The sequence below is a fragment of the Takifugu flavidus genome, chromosome 1, assembly GCF_003711565.1.
Source record: "Takifugu flavidus isolate HTHZ2018 chromosome 1, ASM371156v2, whole genome shotgun sequence".
Lineage (NCBI taxonomy): Eukaryota > Metazoa > Chordata > Actinopteri > Tetraodontiformes > Tetraodontidae > Takifugu > Takifugu flavidus.
Genome location: NC_079520.1, coordinates 22,903,085 through 22,923,973, shown reverse-complemented (window position 1 = coordinate 22,923,973; position 20,889 = coordinate 22,903,085). Strand labels below are relative to the sequence as shown.

The following is a 20,889-nucleotide window of genomic DNA, read 5'->3' as shown; positions in this document are numbered from 1 at the left end:
TCTCGTAATTTAAACTTTACCACTCTGCGAAGTGCATTTGAACTCACCACGGGGGAGGAGTTATCGAAGCGCTGAAGTTTAGCCTAGCAGGAAACAGCGAGGCTGCTGCCGCTGTACTAGAGAAACAAGGAGCAGTTTTTAGTTTGGAACCGGTGCTCAGACGTGAGTATTTCCTCGGCAAACTATATTTGGAATACCAGTCGTCGGTGCGGTCACGTTTTCTTTACTTTGTTTGCGGAGAAAGCTTGGAACCAACTATAAACGTAGGACACCGGCCGGGGTGGAATCTTTGTGGACGTTTGTGGACGCTGTACATCGCTGGAGCTACGGGCGTTTTGAATCAGGTGGGTGAGGAGGTGGGCCCGCATTTAAGGCTTACATGGAGTTGTTTTACAGGTGTTTTAGGAAGCAGTTATCTGACAATTAAAGTATGTTGTTTAACCCAGTATTTAGTTTTCCACTCCCTGTCCGTGTGCTGCCACCCAAGCTAGCTAAAGTTGGGTCTCGCGTCGTTTTTCTATTTGTTGACTTGCTAGCTGGTTTCATTCTTGACAGTCTACTCTGAAACCACACAGCTTGTTTGACCGTACTAGTTAATTCGCCAAGAATAAATACACTTTTTATATGCTTATTACCCTTGCCGACAGCACGTCACGTACACGTCTATCATTGCAGCAAATTTTTTAAATGGTTTTAAGATTTGCGGATCGTATATTTGATGCACGCACAGAGCCTTCAAGAGGAAAAAACTGGCAGTCCTATTTGAAATGAATCTGCTGCCTAGAGATATCGAACAATTCCCTTAAAAGCTTGATAAGTTTATCTTGTGCAAGTCATATCCATTGTTCTTGTGGTCGGCTGTAGGTAATGGGGAGCGTCAGTAGGTTTTATGACACACACGGCGTCATGGTAATCACCTTACATTGTTGATTCGAGCCTGGGAAAATGATTAACCATGGATCATAACGGATAAAGTTTGAGGTTTCATGTGAACACGCGTGAATCCAGGTGGGTAGTATTGCATAATTACGGAAACGTTGAATTCCAGCTAGGTGTGTCTCCCCAGCAGGTATGTTCGTAACGTTAAGCCCTTTGAACCAACGGTCTGGTTTCAAGAGTGAGTAAATGTTGGGGAGGGGGTGTGTGTGTCTGCGTTTCTAAAAGAGACTCGTTTTGCCAGTTTGTCTAGTTTCAGGAAACTCCAGTCAGAAATGAATGACAAAGTCATAATTTAACAAATACCCACTGACCTACTTAAGTATCAAACATGATCTTTAGGTCGTGGTTCACATGTAAGTACTGTATATGCTGCATTGTTATACAGCATTCTGTGTAATCAATATCATATTTGTAGCTTATTAATGGGATTTTCTAAAAAAAAAAAAAGAAAAAAAAAGTATCAATATTTTGTGGCTTGTTGGCAAAACAATATATGTAATGCTGCTCTAATTTTAAAAGCCTTGTTCAGTGCACCCTTCCCGCTATGTGGATAGAGCGGCACATATTTTTGTAAATTTTGTGTTTTCTGTAGTATTAGCATGTAATTTCATAATTCACTGGGCACTAATTTGGTCCATTTGTCCACATTACTATCCATGACAATGTTTTTTGTGATTTGTGAATTTAGGCTTTCACTATGGGTTACAAAAAATTGTTTCACCCAGTTAACATGTTTGATTAGTTTCTTTTGTACATGCTGAAGTCAAAACTGTTTTATTCTCCTCAAAAGGAAGTTCAATAGCAATAGTTCTTTGCTAAAGTAGAGTGGTACTTCTGTGAAACAAAAACCTTAGAGTAGTTCCAAAAGTCACTAATAGTCTAAGGAACGTGAATATATTTGTTGCTTTTGATTGTTATGAGGTTAAATTACCTTTAATTAAAATTTAATGTAATTTAATGCATTACTGTTTACAACTTCAATAATGTCTTTTACAGGAACAAAAAAAGTACTGACTAAAGAAAATATTGTGCCTGATGCTAACTTAGAATAAGAACTATAGATGTGGAAAAATTGTAAGGTTTTCTATGTTTCATCATTAAACTGAATAACTAATTCCTTTTTCTTGATAACGTTTTTGTGCATCTGGAAGCAAAGATGTTGTTAAATATTTATTTGCAGTGTATGTCAAACTCTACCTGCATGGGGTTAAGAGTGAGTTAAACAAAAAGCTGCTGTTCTCAGCAGGTTTTGTGCTTTTCCACCTGCATCTTTGAGTCTACCTGAAACTCCTTTATTATGGAGGCAAAACAAAGACTCCTCACAGATAATCAGCAGACTGTAGAGATTCCCCCACTGTCTGATTTTCAGCACTGTCTTTTAAAAAGGTATTTGAAATCCACTCTTGGGCTTGAAATTCATTTTTATGAGAAATTAATCATTCATATTTTTACTATACCCATTTGAGTACATTTGCCCCCCACCCCCCCTGAGATCTCAACCAACACACTCAGCTGTTAACTGAGAAGAACTGTGTTACTTCTCCTAAAGTTATATTTTTGAGGCAGAAAGAGGCTCAGCCACCTGAAGATCACCTGAGTGTTTCCATTGATTGCAGTGTAAAACTGCACATGTCTCATAGGTCCAGTTGCTGGCTAATAAGTGTTACTTTTGAAATTACACTGGAAACACTTCAAACAACTTCAAGGTTATTGGAAATACAACTGAGGGGTGAAACCAGTTTGCCTGACTGTTTCTATGTTTTGTTTTTTGTCAGCAAAATAATGACAGAAATCTGGCTTTTAAAGTAAAATGACTGTTCTCCAGATGTGCAAAAGAGACTGCTAACTGTCAACACAGACCCATTGCTGCAGTTGAGGTCAACAGTTTGTTTAGGAAATATCTGATTGAAGCAGATACATATTTATGCAGAGAGATATTTAATATTATCCTTTTAGAATTGAACTGCTTTGTAGAACTTAAAAGGTTTTCAAGAAGTATTTTTATATTGATTAGAGAGATTATATTGAGCATTTTATTGATGAAATCTGTGTAAAGCATCCAAACAGTTATATGCTTCTTTTGGCCAAGAAAATAGTTAGTTGAAGGTAAATAGAGTCCTAGACACACACTTTTTTTCCCTCATGTAAAAATATTTGGCATGCAGAGCACTGCCTGAAAGTAAGTTCAGATGGCAAGTTTTCCACTTCAGTAGGTCAATGGGTATATTATTGGTGTAAAGTCTGTCACAAAGTCAAAAAGTAAAACAGTAAATCAAAAAGTAAATCAGTCAGTCCACCAACCAGACTCTCGTCAGAGAGCAGTCAGCAATGTTTTCCCTCAAGAATCTTAATTTAGACTGGATATTTACAAGTTTTGTTTTGTTTTTGATTACTAGCACCACATATTTGACCCAATATGGTCATCACAAGCATTTGGCAAGTCTGACTTTACAGTCAATGTATTATCACCAACACCCTCTGCTGCTTTTGTCTCCTTTGCACTGTAGCTGTTCAAGCTGATAAATGGCAACACAACAACCTCCAGATGGGATATATTGTGGATATATTGTGCCATATTATTATCATTGCTGTTGATTTTTAAACCTATATTCTTTGGCTAATATTTCAACAGTAAGGCAGGTGTCCAAAACTATGCTGCTTAACTGAGTAAAAATGATTTTAAGTTGGAAATGATCATGCGGGCATTTGCAGGTTAAAGCATGATCAATGGTCATGTGATATATTGGGTTCAAGGTTTTTTGTTGAGTGTTCTACAGCCCTTGTGGCCATTTTATTATTGATGTCTGTGTTTTCAAAGTGGACCAGAGCACCTGATGAATCTGTATCTCACCCAGTAATTGCAGTAATCAGACAGCATGTGTCTGCAACAAAAACAGGGCAAATATGTGCTCCTGATCAGTACCAAAGAAAGAATCAAATCGTCTGTTTATCATTAAACATCTATGGTGTGCGTATTTGTGTGACTTTCAGTTACTGTAATCAGTTTGGCTCATTGTTGTCTGTTGTCTGCTGAGAATTGTGTTACTCAAATCAATGGACCTGTTCAGATTGTTGACAGTCAAACAGTTTTGATTTCTTTATCCACATGAGCATGATAGCTACTAACAAGTATTCTTAATCCACACTTAAAAGCAGTATTTAAGTCTGCATTTAAATATGTAAATGTACACTTAAATACAGCATTTAAGTATTTCCAAATATCTTCAATTCATCTTGAGAGAAGAAACAAATAACTTGGCATCAAGTTTCCTTCATATTTCAATCCAATGTAGTGCCAAAACATTGTTTTAGCTAAAATATTCCATTTGACATATCTGTCTGTATTTTAAGTATCCATTAAATGTTTAAGAGCAGAATGTTTTGGTATTGGGATGGCTGTAGTACACAGAACAGCCATGCTTCCCCAGAAGAAAATGTTTTCTATCAAATACCTCTCTCAATGAATGATATGAGCACTTTAATGAGCTTAACCTAGTTCTTGGAAGTTACGGACGTTGTAAACAGTGAGTAAGAAAAACTCAAACTACAACTTAATTTGCATTGATGAAATATATAAATAGGAAGGTATCTTAAGCAAATTATATCATAGGAGCTTGCTCAGTTTTCTGTTTTTTAAAACTTGTGATGGTGTTTCTGAGTCAGCTGGTGGCTTTACTCTGTAGTTGTAATCCTTTTACAACATTAATCCCAAGTATCAAGACTTGGTGGTGGTGGTGTGCCATAGCAATCCTGCATGTTCTGTCTGTCTAGTTGTTACAGGAAAATGGGATGGAGTTGGTGGGAGACATGATATCCTGTCAGCCACACCCATAACTGACAAGATCTCATTTTGTTGTTACAGGAAGCATCTCTGAGTGAATATTAGTTGTAATGTTTATACCAACCTACTCATTAAAACTTGTTTTAGTAACATTTTTGACCTAAATATACCAAACTATTTTCTGTTGTATGCCTATTCATAAGCAATAAATATTTGTATTGTATTGATGTCAACAAGTGTCTATTGACACACTTGATTAAGGTTCTATGCTACACACATACGCCAACAAGTCTGCATATAATTACTTGCGGCAAACTAATTTTAATGTAAAAATGATTCATATTCAAATTTAATATTGTTTTCGTTAAATTGCTCTTTTATGCTCCCCTAAAATTTATTTTTCACTTGCAGATTTGTTCATTAACTCCATAAGTAGCATCAAATTGTCGATAGTTCTTTTTTACAGGAGACTACACAGTGTATGTCTATGTTGCTTTGCAGTGGTTGCCTTATTTATACGCATAGTGTGACAGAAAGTCACATACACATAGTTGGAGTTGGGTTTTATTTCAGAGCAGTAGAACATGCATTGTTATGAAGTGGACCAAACATAGTTAAATATGTGTAGGCATGAAAAAGTAGTTGAATTTCTCAGGAGATCTGTGTCATTATTAAATATCTTTCACACAGGACCTTGAATGTCACATTTAACCAGTTCACAAAGAGCTCCTTGTGGCACATCAGACTATCTGTGTCAGCCAGTTCTGACTGCACAGGAGCTGCCAAACAGGTTTTGACTCCTCTTTCAGTATTATAACTGCGCATTTGATATTGTTAGTGAGAGTGCGGTAAATTAAATGTAAACATATCATTTAGAAAAAGATTATTTTCCTGTCTCCTAAACATTTACTGTTCTGTATCTGTTGATTACATAAGTCTGCAGCTAAAATGCATTTGATGCCAGGAATTTCCTGTCCATTCTTCTGAGGTCACAACACTATGTGAGCTATGTTGTAGAGAACCAGGCAATGGAGCTGGTTGAGCCAACATCTACAGACGTTGTTGTTTTCTTGCCCAGGCATGCTTTTGCTGTTTTTCCCTGCAAATGACTCCTGAATTCTTTGGTTGACATGGTGGGAATTCAATGACATCACCAGACAGTAAAACTAACAAACACCCTGGTAACCGACGTTAAGCAATTTGAATGATGTAGCCCAGCCACACTATATTGAACAGTATAGCCAGTCAGCCATGTGAATGTGCACTCATAGGTAAATACGCTTAGATACCTTATCTCGCAGAGAGGTACACTGTAGATCAAACAATGCAACCATTGTAGTGTGTAATGCTGTGCATTTGTCAGTTGCCTAAAGGGATGAATTTGAGAGTTTGAACTTAAAGAAGGTATTGGTGCAGTTGAAAGGTACAGAATTCTCAAAGATACGCAGTGAAATCTATTTTTGTTCCTGTAGCCGATGGCAAATAAAAAAAAAAGTAGTATCCACATTTTACAGCAAGCAAGGCATAAGTGTTTTTCTTTTTTCCTTTTTTTTGTCTAAAATTTTAGAATATGCCACAGATGTATACCTTCTTCCTCTTATTTTCAATCAGCAGATCCCTCTCATAACCCAAAGAACGCATCATTTGAAATACACCCCCTTCCCTTTTTTTCTTTCTTGAATATTTAACCTCTGTTTCCCTTTTGAACTTACAGATTTGGTCTTTTAGGATTATTAAGTAGGTATTGACCTGTTCTGTAATGCACCTGAAATAAATGAAAGTCATTTAAGATGAATAAAAATGACTTAAATATGTTTTTGGGTAGATGATTTTGGAAAGGGCTTTGCTTTTGTAAGAAAGCTTTTATTTGAATATGAAAACTAATAAAATTAGATTAACTGTCTGTTAAAAAGCACGTTAATGTAGAGTCTCCATTTTGTTTTATGTACATACAATGAAAAGATTATTGTAGCTTGTTTTAAACATCTATTCAGTCTGAATGTAGGAGCTTATTAACTCCATTCAAACCTCTGTATTGGACTGTAGTGGTAGTCACCTACAAATTTGGGGTGACAGTAATATGCTGGTGACAGTAGTATGCTGGTAATATGTCTGTTTCTAATAAGGAAAATGGAAAGATTTGACTCATGGCAGAAACTGAGACCATGTCCTTACAGACTACGGTGTAACAACCCGTACTTCATATCGGAGATAAAGTGTTTGTAGTATAATGAAAAATCAATTCTTTTCCCTTTTCATCTTCAAAAACAATCCTTCCATGTTCTTAATGCAGTGGGGGGAGAGAGAGAAACAGGTGTTTCTATCAACTTCAGAAGCTAACAATGGCCTCTTAGTTATGGCCTGACTGACCTCTGGCCCTTATCTTTTGTTTTGAGGGGGGTTAAATTCTCTGACTACAAAAGATGCAGTGCTTGGCTCTGCCCGGAGAATTCCTTTCATTCATCAGAAGTCCTGTTAGAGGAAGGTCTTGTTGGCCACCTGAGGCATTTTATGATCTAGTTTCTGTTGTCTAGCATAGGTTTCCCAGGTCCCCACAGCTCTTACCTTTAAGATATATTTTAAAATCTTGCTCTTTGGTATTTTTTTTTCTTTTCTTTAAATGGATGCAAGACGTTTTTAATATCTCAGGCGGAAATGTGCTCTGGTATAATATTAAAATGGCGTGTGTGTTTGTGTGTGTTATGTGATATGTGTTGCTGCGTGTACTGCAGTATTATATATACTGTGTGTGTATTGCTCTATGTGTTGCTATATATATTGCTATGTGTGTGTTGCTCTACATATCTATGTATAAAAACTGTACATGCTGCAATATGTAAAATATGCTAAAATACATAAAATGTATAAAACATGCTGGAATACATAAAACACATGATGCAATCATGACGAAATACATAAAAAATATAACACACATGTTGCAATACATGGTGCAACACATGTCCAGCATATATTTTAAGTGTTTCATATATTGCAGAATATATTTGATATAGTCTATGTATTGCAGAATGTAGTTCATGTATTGCAGTATGTATTTCATGTGTTGCATCATGTATTTTATGTACTGCAGTATGTATTTGATATATTTTATGTATTGCAGCATATATTTTATGTATGTCATTGCAAGTCCATGCTGCAATACATAACATTCATGCTGCAATAGAGCGAATACATTCTGCCATACATAAAATATATGAAATACATTCTACAATTCATGAAATACATCCTGCCATACATTGCATACATGCTGCCATACATAAAATATATGAAATACATTCTGAAATACATTAATTACATCCTGCATTATATAAATATATGATGAAATAAACAAAATACATGCATTTTAAGTAATGCATGATGTATGTAGTGTATTATCATGTATTTTATGTCTTGCAGGATGTATGTTATGCATTTCATGTATTGCAAATACATGTTGCAATGCATAACATACATGCTTCAATACATAAAATGCACCAAGTACATGCATTTTATGTATTGCCGGATGTATTTTGTATATTTATTGCAGCATGTATTTCATACATTTTACATATTGCAGCATGTATTTTATCTATTGCTACATATGTTTTATGTTTTTTCCAGAATGTATTTCATATATTGCATAATGTATTCAATATATTTTATGTATTACCGGATCTATGTTCTGCATTTCATGCTTTGCACATACATGCTGCAATACATAACATATATATATAAAATACACGCTGCAATACATAAAATATCTGTGGCAATACATAAAATACATGCTGCAATATATAAAATATATAACACACATTCTGCAATACATGAAACACATTCTGCAATGCATATATGCATTTTATGTATTTTATAGAACACTTGTTTTATAGAACACTTGTTGAATATACACACACACACACGGATGGATGGATGGATGGATGGATAGATAGATTTTTTTTTTTTTAAAAACAACTAAAGTGGAACAATCAAAAATAATGAATTGTATAATGAATGTTAAGTGTTGGGATTCTTTTTTTCTCTCATAAATATTTCCTGTTTTTCTCCAAGTGTGCGTCAGTGAGCCTTCAGGCTCCACACTGGTGCTGAGACAGTATGAAGAGGTTCAGACGACATGGCCATGAGTCCCACAGAGATAAACTGAAACAGGAGCTTTTTCAGTTCAACAAGGCAAGTAAAATTAGGGATGTGATAAGAAAAGGGTCACATTTTTATAATGAAGCTTGATAAATTTGTGATGTGTAAATAATTACAAATGTACATTTCATAATTTTTATGAACAAAATTGTATAATTATGGTGTAAATATCAAATCAGTCCAATAAATGTGCACAAACCAGGTCCCGATTTTCTCAAAGTTGTATGCAGGCAGGTTCAACCTTGGGGACCAGCTGCCCTCATAAGGATCATGGCAAAAAAAAAACCAAGCTATTTCATCCCATGGTCCTATGAGTATTTGTGGGTTTGGTACCTTGCTCAAGGTTACCTTGGCAATGTTTTGAAGGTGTCTGGCACCTCCCCCTACTACCAGAACACCTTCCAGGTTTTGTCCCTGAGGCTCAAACCAAGAACCCTCCACTTCCCAGCCCGGTCCCACCCCGGACGGAGCTACCACCACCCACTTAAAATAGAACTAACAGTTTTAAACACATTGAAATCAAACAACCATTACAATTTTTGCTCATCAGAGCACCATAACATTTTAGGGTTTTGTTTAGATTTTATGAAATAATACCTCTCAAATTGTCATACGTTGTATAAAATTAAATCAGACCCACTTTCCACTTCATTTATCTCACAGATTTTACATCTTCTGTTCTCCTCTGCAATAAAATAATATACCAGATCTTAACTGTGCAACAATTTTTGTATTTTTTATTTTTATTTTAATTTTTACACATGTCCTCAATTGTGGTCAGGATATACTATTTTCTTATACTTGTGCATTCCAAGTATAATAACAGTATGATCTCACCCATTATCACAAGGGGATGAGACATCAGAACTCATGAGTGTGAATATGCTGCTGTCTCTGGTTTCTATCCTTGTGTTATTGTGACTGTCTGACTCATGCAACTGTTTTCTATGTCGTCCCCAGACAGTGGAACATGGCTTCCCCCACCAGCCTAGTGCTCTCAGCTACAGCCCATCCCTGGAGCTTTTAGCCATTGGCACTCGCTCTGGGGCCATCAAACTGTATCCTTCATGGCTTTTCTGTAGCTGTAATTACAATGAAAGATTATGAGCTCTGATAAATGAATGCTAAAAGCTTATTTGTGGTTAATGTTGGGTATCTTTTTCAGATATTTTCTCAGGGTCCTGCTCAGTAATATCTTACATTGCACACAGTGTAGTCACTACACTTTTAGCACAATTATGTATGCTCAGTGAAAGAGCTGTGGAGCCAGGTGGTACAGAGGCGCACCGGGTTTGATGAGCATGCTACCCTCTTTCATAATCCATTGTGGCAAATTATTGAAGAATATCTTGGCAATAGAATTAGAATGAAGAACTATCTGATATGGAATATTACAAATGAAAATATTCTGCTTGTCAAAAAACTGAGCAGTTTTTTCATTTCTAAACAGCTTAAATAAATAACTGTCAATTCAATTGTCCATAGTTGCATTGTCAGTAGTTGCTTTCTAAATTTGGAAGTTAGGCAACTGAGTTTCAACAAACCTGTTTTTCTTAGAGCGTTCATACCACCCGTGTGAAATTTGAAGTGGTATGAAGTCAATGAGCAGCAATGTTTTTATAACAGGCTCCTAAGTATGTACCCAAATGTATATGCATGTGTATATACAGTATACATACATTAACAGTACTAGTGGTATTGGTGAGTACTCGTACTTGGTCTGTAAAGAAGTGGTATTGATCATCCCTAATATGAAATTTTATCCTATTCAGAAAGGCATAATCAAGTAATTCTGACACTTGTGCGGTTAGTTCATCTGTTGCAAAATGGTCTTGTTTAATTGATGTTGCTGTTTTTAATCTGCCCTATATAAATCTATAAATACGATTATAGTGGCTAGCTACTGAAGTGGCTTAATCCAAGACAACTGGATTTCTGTCTCTCCTGTTCTCAGACTTTTTTCGTTCAGCTGAACAACTTGAAATGCCTGTGTCTTCTGATTTTTGTGTGTCTTCTTTCACCATCCTTAACACTGAGACAGGTATGGAGCTCCAGGTGTAGAATTCATGGGTCTGCATGATGAAAATGCAGCAGTCACACAGGTGCACTTCCTCCCCAACCAGGTAAAGTCAGAACACTCACAACAGCACTTCTGTTTTGAAAATTGCACTTCAAAAATACCATTGTGCCCTTCTTATGCTATTTGAATGGTGTTATTATGCTATGGCTTTAGGTTGAACTGGTGACTCTGCTAGATGACAACAGTCTGCACATGTGGACTTTAAGAGCACATCAGGGCCTCTCTGAACTGTTGGAGATTGGACGCTTCACTCTTACTGGACCTCCTGGGTAAAAAAAAAAGTTAAATTAAAACTGAACAACATTTCACTGATCCAGAGTACTTTTAATGTAATATATTTTACAAATGAAGACCATAATTTATTTAAATGTAATGCACCATGAAGTTTTTCCAAATACTATTTTTCTTATTGTGATGTACCGATAATTGTATTCTAGTTTATTAGATTGTGATCAATTTGCCTGAAGGATTGGAAGGAATGAACTGTTTTCCTGTCCAATTTAGTGCTCCTCCAAGTGTCACCAGAGTCACAGCAGTGCTGGCCCACTCTTCTGGGGAGCTGCTCCTGTTGGGGACAGAAGGTGGACATGTGTTCATAGTTGAGGTCCCAGGATTTAGAGAGCTGGAAGAAAGAAATATTAGCCTGGATCAGATGGCAAGCAGGTCAGCTAAGTACAACACAAACATCATTTCCAACGTATTGTTGAGTATATTTCAACAAGCCTGAAAAGATTTCTGGAAGGGAAAAGCTGTTATTTATTTATTACAATAATATAACATTGGCTTTGTTATTTCTATTGATTTTACAATTATACAATATGTCACGGCTATCTGCTTAATTTGTCGTCCAGTGTACCAGATGATTACATCGGCCGCAGAAATCTGGAACATGTAGAGGCCTTACAGGAGAACCCAGTCAACCCAGACCAGGTTGTCATTGGCTATGGTCGGGGTCTCGTTGTTATCTGGGATCTGGTGAAACAGTGTGCTCTCCAACACATCCCTGCCACACAGGTAATAGTTCTGAAACGTATTCATGCAGCAGATATCAGTTCTTTTTTATTGTGTATTTAACATTTAGTACTTCATAACTACAGCAACTTGAGAGCATATGGTGGACAGAGGATGGACAACATATTCTCAGTTCACATAGTGATGGGAGCTATTGTCGATGGATTGTAGGCGAAGGGGACGTGAATGAGGATGAGAAATCAGACATTCCATATGGTAAGAACAAATGGTGTCTTCCACCTGTGTATATATGTTTTTCCATCATGTGTGTTTTTAGAGGGTAATGGTGTCTTTTCTTGTGCAGGACATTTTCCATGCAAGGCTATTTCTAAAATAGTCCAGTTACCTACAGAAAAAGGGTGAGATCACTATCTGTTGTCCCTTGGATTTATAATGTTTAACTATATTTCCCAGACATGTCGCTTGATCATTTGTTACACATTCATCTTTGAGTACACTGAACTGAACTTGACCTTATGTGTGCATGTAGGCCCCCTTTCGTGCTATTCAGTGGGGGCATGCCAAGAGCCAGCTATGGTGATAGACACTGTATAACAGTGATTCACAGTAAAACCCACGTGGCTCTGGACTTCACCTCCAGGATTATCGATTTTTTTGTCATCAGAGATGGACCTCAGCATAAAGGCAGGAAAACACACACAATCTGATTTATGACAGCTGCTATATACACAAGTTTATAGAACACTTGTTGAATCTGTTAAAATAAGCAGATTTGGTACAATTTTCAGAAAATGGAATAGAACATGATGAGTTTCATCAATGGTATTCAATTTAGGCCTCTTTTATATTATTTTTGAACTAGATCAAAGTCGATAAATAAAGACCTTCCAAATTTCCCTATCAACTGCAGGACATCCAAGTGCATTGGTGGTCCTGGTTGAGGAAGAACTGGTAGTGATTGACCTGCAAACAGATGGCTGGCCAGTTATTCAGACTCCTTATCTGGTACCGCTCCATAGCTCAGCGATCACCTGCTCTCATCATGTGTCAGCTATCCCTCTCAAACTGTGGGAGAGGGTCACTGCTGCAGGATCCCTACAGAAGACACATTATTCCAAAAAGGTAATCAAAAATTTTTCAAGACTCACTAAATCATAGACATGTAAAAAGTAATTTTTGCTTTAGTCACATGGTAAATTATTCCATTATCTTTTTTCTATTATGTCAAAAGGGCATTAATTAAAGTATTATTATAATCAAGTATTCAATAAATTCTCAGTCCAACAGCTGAGCAGTAAAAATAAAACGTATGATAATGGACAAGTATTGAGCTAATCTTCAAACTTATCCTTTTTAGTCAAAAAGTCTTGATTTAGTTTCAATTAGAAAAGTATAACATAGTTTTGAAAGTTGGTGTGGATAGACAAAGAAAACTATAGAGACAGAGTAAAGATGCATTTACTTTTGGTCAAGCAGATGGTTGGTATTAAACTTTCATTTCCCCTCTCTCCACAGCCATGGCCAATAACAGGGGGGCAGAACTTGGCCCCAGACCCTCCACAGAGAGACTTGCTACTCACAGGGTCAGTTTACTGAACTTTTAAACTAGATATCTATGGTTTCTGTTGTTTTTTTTTATTGCAATATCCTGTTTGTATATGTAGGCACGAGGATGGGACAGTTCGTTTCTGGGATGCATCAGGAGTGTGTCTGAATCCCATGTACAAGTTAAGCACAGCTGGAGTGTTTCACACAGATGCTGACCCCAATGACAACATGAACTCTGGCTCAGAAGGAGAGTGGCCACCTTTTAGGAAGGTATGTATATTTATTGCACTGTGTGTTATTTTAGTAATTATGGTAGCCTGAAAATAAAACATGGATGGTCTTGGTATGTGATATGCATACATATCTAAAAATATACAAACTCAGTTGATGTTGTATCTAAGTTGGCTGTTTACCTGTTGCCCAGGTTGGCTGTTTTGACCCATACAGTGATGACCCAAGACTGGGAATTCAAAAGATCCACCTCTGTAAATACAGTGGATATCTGACTGTTGCTGGCACTGCTGGACAGGTGAGAAAATATTAGCCTTCTTATAGCATGGAAGGACTTTTCAATCCAATATCCTGATCTTTACCTTCTCAAAATGATTTTTTTTCTGGTTTCATACCTTTTTAATGATATAATATTAATTATATGAAGGTAGTATTTTCAATACTATGTCATTTTTAACTATTGATTGACATCAAGAAAATCATTTTTACTTAAGATAATCATTTAAAAATTGAATGGTTTCAATTAAGTGAAGCACATAAATGCAAATCCAACAAGATGGCACACAAATAGTTGATCAGCAAGGAATATAGATGGAGATGACAGTGTAAATGTAGAGTTACCACAATGGAAACCAGAGCTTTACTTTCAAGTCACATTTAGTTGATAGTGTCATGCTTTTCTCTGCAGATCCTGGTGCTGGAGCTAAATGATGAGGCAGCCGAGCAGACGGTGGAAGCTAAAATTGTGGATTTGCTGCAGGGTCAAGAAGGCTTTCGTTGGAAAGTAATGGGCAAATGTGACCTTTGTGTCATTATTTATAGCAAGCAACAACCCAGAGTTACAGTAACTCAGCTGGCCTAATGTTTGTTTTCTTATGAACTAGGGCCACACTCGGCTTGACATGCGAGAGGAGCCGGTTTTATCCCCTCCAGGCTTTCAGCCATTCTGTCTGGTCCAGTGCCAGCCTCCTGCTGTGGTCACTGCCCTCACCCTGCACTCAGAGTGGAAGCTGGTAGCATTTGGCACTAGTCATGGCTTTGGTCTGTTTGATTACCAACAGAAGAACACCGTCTTTGTCAAGTAAGAATTACAGTCCTTTATTGTCACTGTTTAACATTATCATCAACATGAACTGTGAAAATTAGTTTAGCAGCTCTACACGGCAGCAACCACATTACCACATTTTTTTTAACTTTGTTGTTTATGGAATCAGCCATTCTCATAAGAATGCCTTTAAATTCTAACAACCAGAAGCACACAGATTTCTTGATGTGCAGGAATAGATTTCTTCAGCTAAACATGTGGCAATAAAGATGTCTAGGAGCGCTGAGCACTGTTGTACTCATTTTGAAAGATTGGACTTTGGTTTTGCCTGTTTGGTAAATATTGTATGTACTAAATAGTTCCTTGAATCTATAACTTCAGGTGCACCCTTAACCCCAGTGACCAACTAGCCATGGAGGGTCCTTTGTCCCGAGTAAAGTCTATCAAGAAATCTCTCCGACAATCCTTCAGGAGAATCAGACGCAGTCGAGTGTCACTAAGGAAACATCACATCAATAATGCTGCTAAGGTACGGTAAATCCCTGTCACTCTGTGGGGCTGAATCTAATGAGACTACACTCTTTAAATCTGCTCTTTTTTTTTGTCTATTTGTAGCTCCAGGAGGCAAATGCTCGTCTGGAGGCAGAGTTGGCAGAGATGGAGTTGGCACCAGTGCAGAGGAAGATTGAGGCTCGCTCATCAGATGATTCTTTCACCGGTCTTGTGCGGACACTGTACTTCGCAGACACATTTCTCTCAGACAGTGAGTTGCCCAAGCATCCCTTAAATGTGTCCTATGAGGAAAGCTTAACATCTGAGTTTTGTTTTATTTTTATTTTTACATCAACTTTCTCCTAGGTGCACATAATACACCCTCCCTATGGGCAGGGACCAACGGTGGATGTGTTTTTGCATACATGCTCCGCCTTCCTAATGTGGAACACAGAGCTGACGAGCCAGTCACCGCACAGCAGGGTGAGAATATTAAGTAGAATGATTTTAAAAGTTTCTTTTATTTTTTATTATTTTGTTTAGCTAACATTTTCTTACACCTTTGATTTCAGCTAAAGAGATTCAGCTGATGCACCGGGCTCCTGTTGTTGGTATTGTGATTCTGGATGGTCATGGGGTTCCTCTTCCTGAACCTCTAGAGGTGGCCCATGACCTAGCTCGCTCTCCTGATATGCATGGTTTGCATCATCTCCTGGTCATATCTGAAGAACAGTTTAAGGTGACAGACACTCTTTCATTTAAACCCACACAATACACACAATAAGTGCGTTTACATGCAAACAAGAAAACGGAATCTCTCTGTTGGTTTCATAACATGAAATGCACATGATGCCTTTACGTGACTACAATCGGCCTACAGAAGTCCGAATGTAACATAACACTCACAGATAGCTCAGCTGGGGAACTCTCCTATGCAATCTGTGCTACATTTTGCTTATATTGCACTGACCTGGAAACAGAAACATCCCACCAAGTCGTTTACAGTCATCTGTGAATCAGGTTCCTATATTGGTTGTTATCACACAGCCAAGTTGACTGACTGGGAGTCATCTTAACTCCACCCATAATCCATTGACAGCATCCTGCTTTGTAGACAAAGTCTGGTTGCATTAATTATTCATGTCAATCTAGCGAGAAGGGTGGTCCCATTTAGAGGCACATGTAAATGCACTTAGTGCTATTCATACATGATGGTGTATTAATTTAGGATTTAATTTTTTACAATTGGATTGTGGTATTTCTCAGGGTTCTTTTCATTATCATTTTCATTCTAGATGGAGACTGGGGATACAACAGTTCTTAATACAGTTGTGTATTTTTTTGTTCGTTATGCCCACTTCAATACACATTTGTGAATTGCGCTGTGGTGACGATATGCCGACTTGGAGTAACTTGATACTTCATAACATTTTAGCTTTGGCTAGCAAGATGATAAAAGATAAGATGCACCACCATTTTTTAAATCTATAAATGGAACAAGAAGTAATTAAGCATTGATTCGCATGTATAAACTATGCAACTTCAAACATGAATGCACATCTTTGGCGTCACCGTCCACGCAGCAACACCACCAGCAGGGCACAGAACTGGGGACCAGTTAAGGGTCAAAAAACAACAGATAATATTTTGTAGACTCGGATAAACACAATAAAATCTCTGCTGCAGTCCTGGGGTTTAGCACCTGATTAAAAACAGTCGATCGAGAAATCTTGCTTCCTAAACTTTACAAATCATATGCAAAGTTATTGAATGGTAATTTATTCAATGATAAATGTGCATTGGTAATTTGCTCCAAAAGCCTTGAAATAATTTCTGTACAATTTCATTACAATTTACTTTAAAATGTTTATCTTCAGGAATATGGTTAAGTGAGGAAATATACAATGTTTTCAGATAAGAACACATTTTTAGATATTAAAATCTTAAATAGAGAAACAAAAAGACTTTAATCAATTCCAATGACCAGTGTTGGTCACATCTGCATTCCAGCCATTGTTTGAATGTGTTTTAAGCACAATCAAACCAATTGTAATTTTTTCCTTTGCTGCCGCAGCAGTATTTCATTCTTTCATACTTTGGTGCATTTCCAGGTTTTCACCTTGCCAAAAGTGAGTGCAAAGATGAAGCTGAAGCTTACGGCCTTAGATGGTTCCAGAGTGCGTAGGGCAGGTGTGGCCTGGTTTGGCAGCAATCGGTCAGAAGACTACTGTGAGAGTGGCCTGGTGGTCTTGACCAATCAAGGTGACCTCCATGTTGTGTCATTGCCCAATGTGAAAATGCAAGTTCATTACCCCTGCATCCGTCGAGAGGATGTCAGTGGCATTGCCTCCTGTGTCTTCACCAAGCACGGCCAGGGTAAGAAATACAAACAAGTCTTTACTCATGCTTTTACTTTTAGTCTTCAACATTTTTTGTTCCAGCTGTGTCCTCTTGTGTTATTCATAATCATTTAGTGACACAACTGTCCAGACATCTTTGCTTTATTTCTTTGCGAACGACTTGATGATGCGTAATGCGCCGCTATCTAAATGTTACAAGTCAGTTACATGTGCCATAAATTTTATCCACAATTAGGGATACATAATGACAAAATGAAATATGCTTTGTCTCCTTATGAATTATGATGTCCTTGGCTATTTTTGCGAAACTGTAAGCCTCATCTGCCTCCCATTTTGAGCATGTGAAACTAATGTTTGCATTTTCATTGTCAACACAATAGAAATAATTTGACAGCACTGAAAATTTCCAATAATGTAATGAAAAAATCTTTATATTCTGGCACAGACATCTTGGACATTTGATGCTATTCTTGCCTTTTAAATGACACATCTGCCTGTGTGTGATTGGGCAAAATATCGCATAAACACAAAACAGTAAATATACTTGTAGACCATCGGCGTTAAACTATTTTGAACATTGGTGCTTTTAATTTCAATAACCCCCCAATTCCTGTTGTCTTCTTTCAGGCTTCTATCTGATTTCTCCCTCTGAGTTTGAACGTTTCTCTCTGTCCACTCGTCACGTGGTGGAGCCTCGCAGTCTAGTGGAGGTTCCACTTTATTCGGCCTCCTCCAACCAGTGCAGCTCACAGCCTGATGGAGTTACCAGGTATCCACACTGTAGGATTTTATATTTTCCTATAGGAACTGCACATCTGCTGTCTACGTAAATTTACTTTGTCTCTACCTCATTAGGCATCTCCGACAAGACAGCGAGGATGCAGGTAAGAGACCTCCAAAATGAAAGCAGCATATTTCAACATGCATGTACCAGTGGCCAAAAGAGCACTTAATGTGTTCATTTTAGATCGTGTTAACCTTTGGGCTGATGCTATTTTTATATACACACACATGCGCGCACACACACACACACACACACCTTGTGGCTGATATATGCCTGCTGCCTGTTGTGTTCCAGAGAGTGCAGCTAGACGTGTTATGGAGCATGCTTTGCTGAATGATGAGAGTGAGTACTTGAGAGATAGATGTAATAAAGCAATGGTGTCATGTACAAGGCCACTGTTTGGATCTAAAAAGTTGCTTCAGCTCTATTAGCATCATGTGCTGCTTGCTACTTTTATGATGGCTCTTTGCATCCATCTTCAGATCCACACTACTTCGCCAGGCTTTTGCATGAGCTCTTATTTTTTAACATGATGTGCTTGGATTCCTCCTGCCGATGTCATAAAATAATTGAGTAACAAGCTCAGAATGTTTTAGACATGTGTTGTCTTGTAGGTGTCCTTCAAGAGATCCAAAAGTCTTTAGAAGCAGATCCCTCGTAAGTATCTATCAATCAATGCAGTTTTCATTGACTTATAGAGCCAGATTGGCATTTGGGCTTTCAAACAGTTAAGCATCGCTGCTTGATGCTGTATAGATCCTGCACTTTTTTTGCACTGAAAATTAAAAAAAAAAAAAAAAAAAAGAGTTGTACATGAGATCTCTTAATGTAGACTTATGCTCTTAACAGCACAATAGCTAATTTTATTTTCAGTAAGACTGATGCAGCACTTTGTTTTTTGGTTTAACAGTTATTAGTGGATTGCTAACTTTTTAACCTCCATTCTCCACAGGAACATGAAAACAGCTATAAATTGAACCCATTGTATTTCCTACAGGTCACTGGTCACAGAGAATAATGTGAGGAGTGCTGTAGCTTGACAGAAATGTCCTTAACAGCTGAGGTAAATCACAGTTTCATAGATGTGGATTTGGCTGATGTGCAACTGGCATCAAGTGTGACTGTCTGTCTGTCCCCAGAATGAATTGACATGTTGATATATGAAGAGTCCTGCAGCAGCGTAGCAGTACTTGCCTCCTGTGCAGCAGATCCAACCACTACTGATGCCCAACCCATCACCTCAGAGACTGACTCTCCCCCACCTTGAGCACACAGAGGCACCATAGTGCTCCTGTGCTGTGGTTAGAGCACCACTCACTGAGCAAGAAGGAATAAAAAGCCACCTGTGCCTGAAGACCACATGCTGTAATAAAACCATGTCACAAATATTTAACCCAAAGCCACATGTTGCACAATTCTGTGAAGAAAATATCAAGTCATGACACCAAGATCAACGCCAGCATTCCAGAACTGCCAGAGGCCACTGTGACTTATGTCGCAACCGTCCCCATATCAAGTGTGTAATACCAGCAGTCTTTTCAACTGGGTTGAACTGATTCCTTTTGATCTTATTTGATTTGTGCCTGTTTATTTTATTTTTTTTAGCGAAAGGAGCTGAAGCTTTATACTGTAAAAGTCCACTCGTGGAGAAAATTAAACGGTAAAAAGAAGGAATGAGAAATTAACAAATCTACCGTTAAAACTTACTAAATCCAGAATATGGATGTAACCATGAAATAAGTAGTTCAATACTTTTTAATTTGTGGTTTTAACTTTGATTTTTTATTTTTTTATTTTTTTATTTTTAGAAATCTAAGAACAGTAAGTAAAAGATTTGGAAAACCACAACTATTTTTCCAATTTCTCATTCCGTACTTTTCCATTCTGTGAAGATTTTTTCAAGATGGAGCAACAGAATAATCACAGATGTCCCAGAAGAGAAAAATAAGTTGTTTTATGTACATTGATCGACATTGTATTATTTAATTTTTCATTTTATATTTTTTTGTTTTTTTGTTTTTTTGTTTTTTTACACACAAACTCACAGTGGAGCGTACTGTGGTACAACCCGTCCCCTCCCGTCCTCGCTGTAACTGGCCATAGGTACATATTCACTGTGCTGCAGAGCTTACAACACTGTACTTTTATGTGGGAATAGCTTTCTATGGGGTTTGGTTTTTAATTATTTTTTTGTAAACCTTTTTCTTTTTTTATAATAACGATGAATAATGTAATTTAGGAATGTAATTGTAAGCTATTGTAGTGAAATGTTTTTAATATATACTGTTTATGTGACTCAGTCTGTACCCGTGGGCCTGTTGTAATGGGGGTGGCTGCTATTAAGAGTGTACAAGGAAATATTTTGGTACTGTGTCTGAGAATGCTGGGTAATTTAGCATCAGCCTAGATTATATTTTTGTAGTGAACTGATCAAGAACCATAATTTGTTTTAATTTGTAACTTCACACTACAGTTTCATTGTTAAATATTACATTTCTTTCGCCAAAA

General features: G+C 37.4%; 1 protein-coding gene across 4 annotated transcripts; it reads left to right on the top strand.

Annotated features, from left to right (window-relative positions):
* The first annotated feature begins 49 nt into the window (after positions 1-49).
* Positions 50-20,889, top strand: llgl2 (LLGL scribble cell polarity complex component 2). 4 transcript variants are annotated; one of them, XM_057017615.1, is made up of 28 exons: positions 50-162; positions 245-344; positions 8,783-8,902; positions 9,830-9,927; positions 10,911-10,992; positions 11,103-11,218; positions 11,454-11,612; positions 11,801-11,963; positions 12,047-12,176; positions 12,265-12,319; positions 12,451-12,605; positions 12,832-13,043; positions 13,437-13,504; positions 13,586-13,739; positions 13,894-13,998; positions 14,389-14,484; positions 14,585-14,781; positions 15,127-15,274; positions 15,361-15,508; positions 15,604-15,720; positions 15,810-15,976; positions 17,349-17,613; positions 18,225-18,366; positions 18,453-18,481; positions 18,676-18,723; positions 18,996-19,038; positions 19,379-19,444; positions 19,521-20,889. In XM_057017615.1, the coding sequence occupies exons 3-27, from the start codon at positions 8,828-8,830 to the stop codon at positions 19,419-19,421; spliced, it is 3,015 nt and encodes a 1,004-aa protein (XP_056873595.1). In that variant the 5' UTR covers positions 50-162; positions 245-344; positions 8,783-8,827; the 3' UTR covers positions 19,422-19,444; positions 19,521-20,889. The 4 variants fall into 4 exon arrangements, with proteins under 4 accessions (XP_056873595.1, XP_056873666.1, XP_056873522.1 ...); XM_057017686.1 differs by having other exon boundaries at positions 66-162; positions 8,783-8,906; positions 9,834-9,927; XM_057017542.1 differs by having other exon boundaries at positions 66-344; positions 8,783-8,906; positions 9,834-9,927.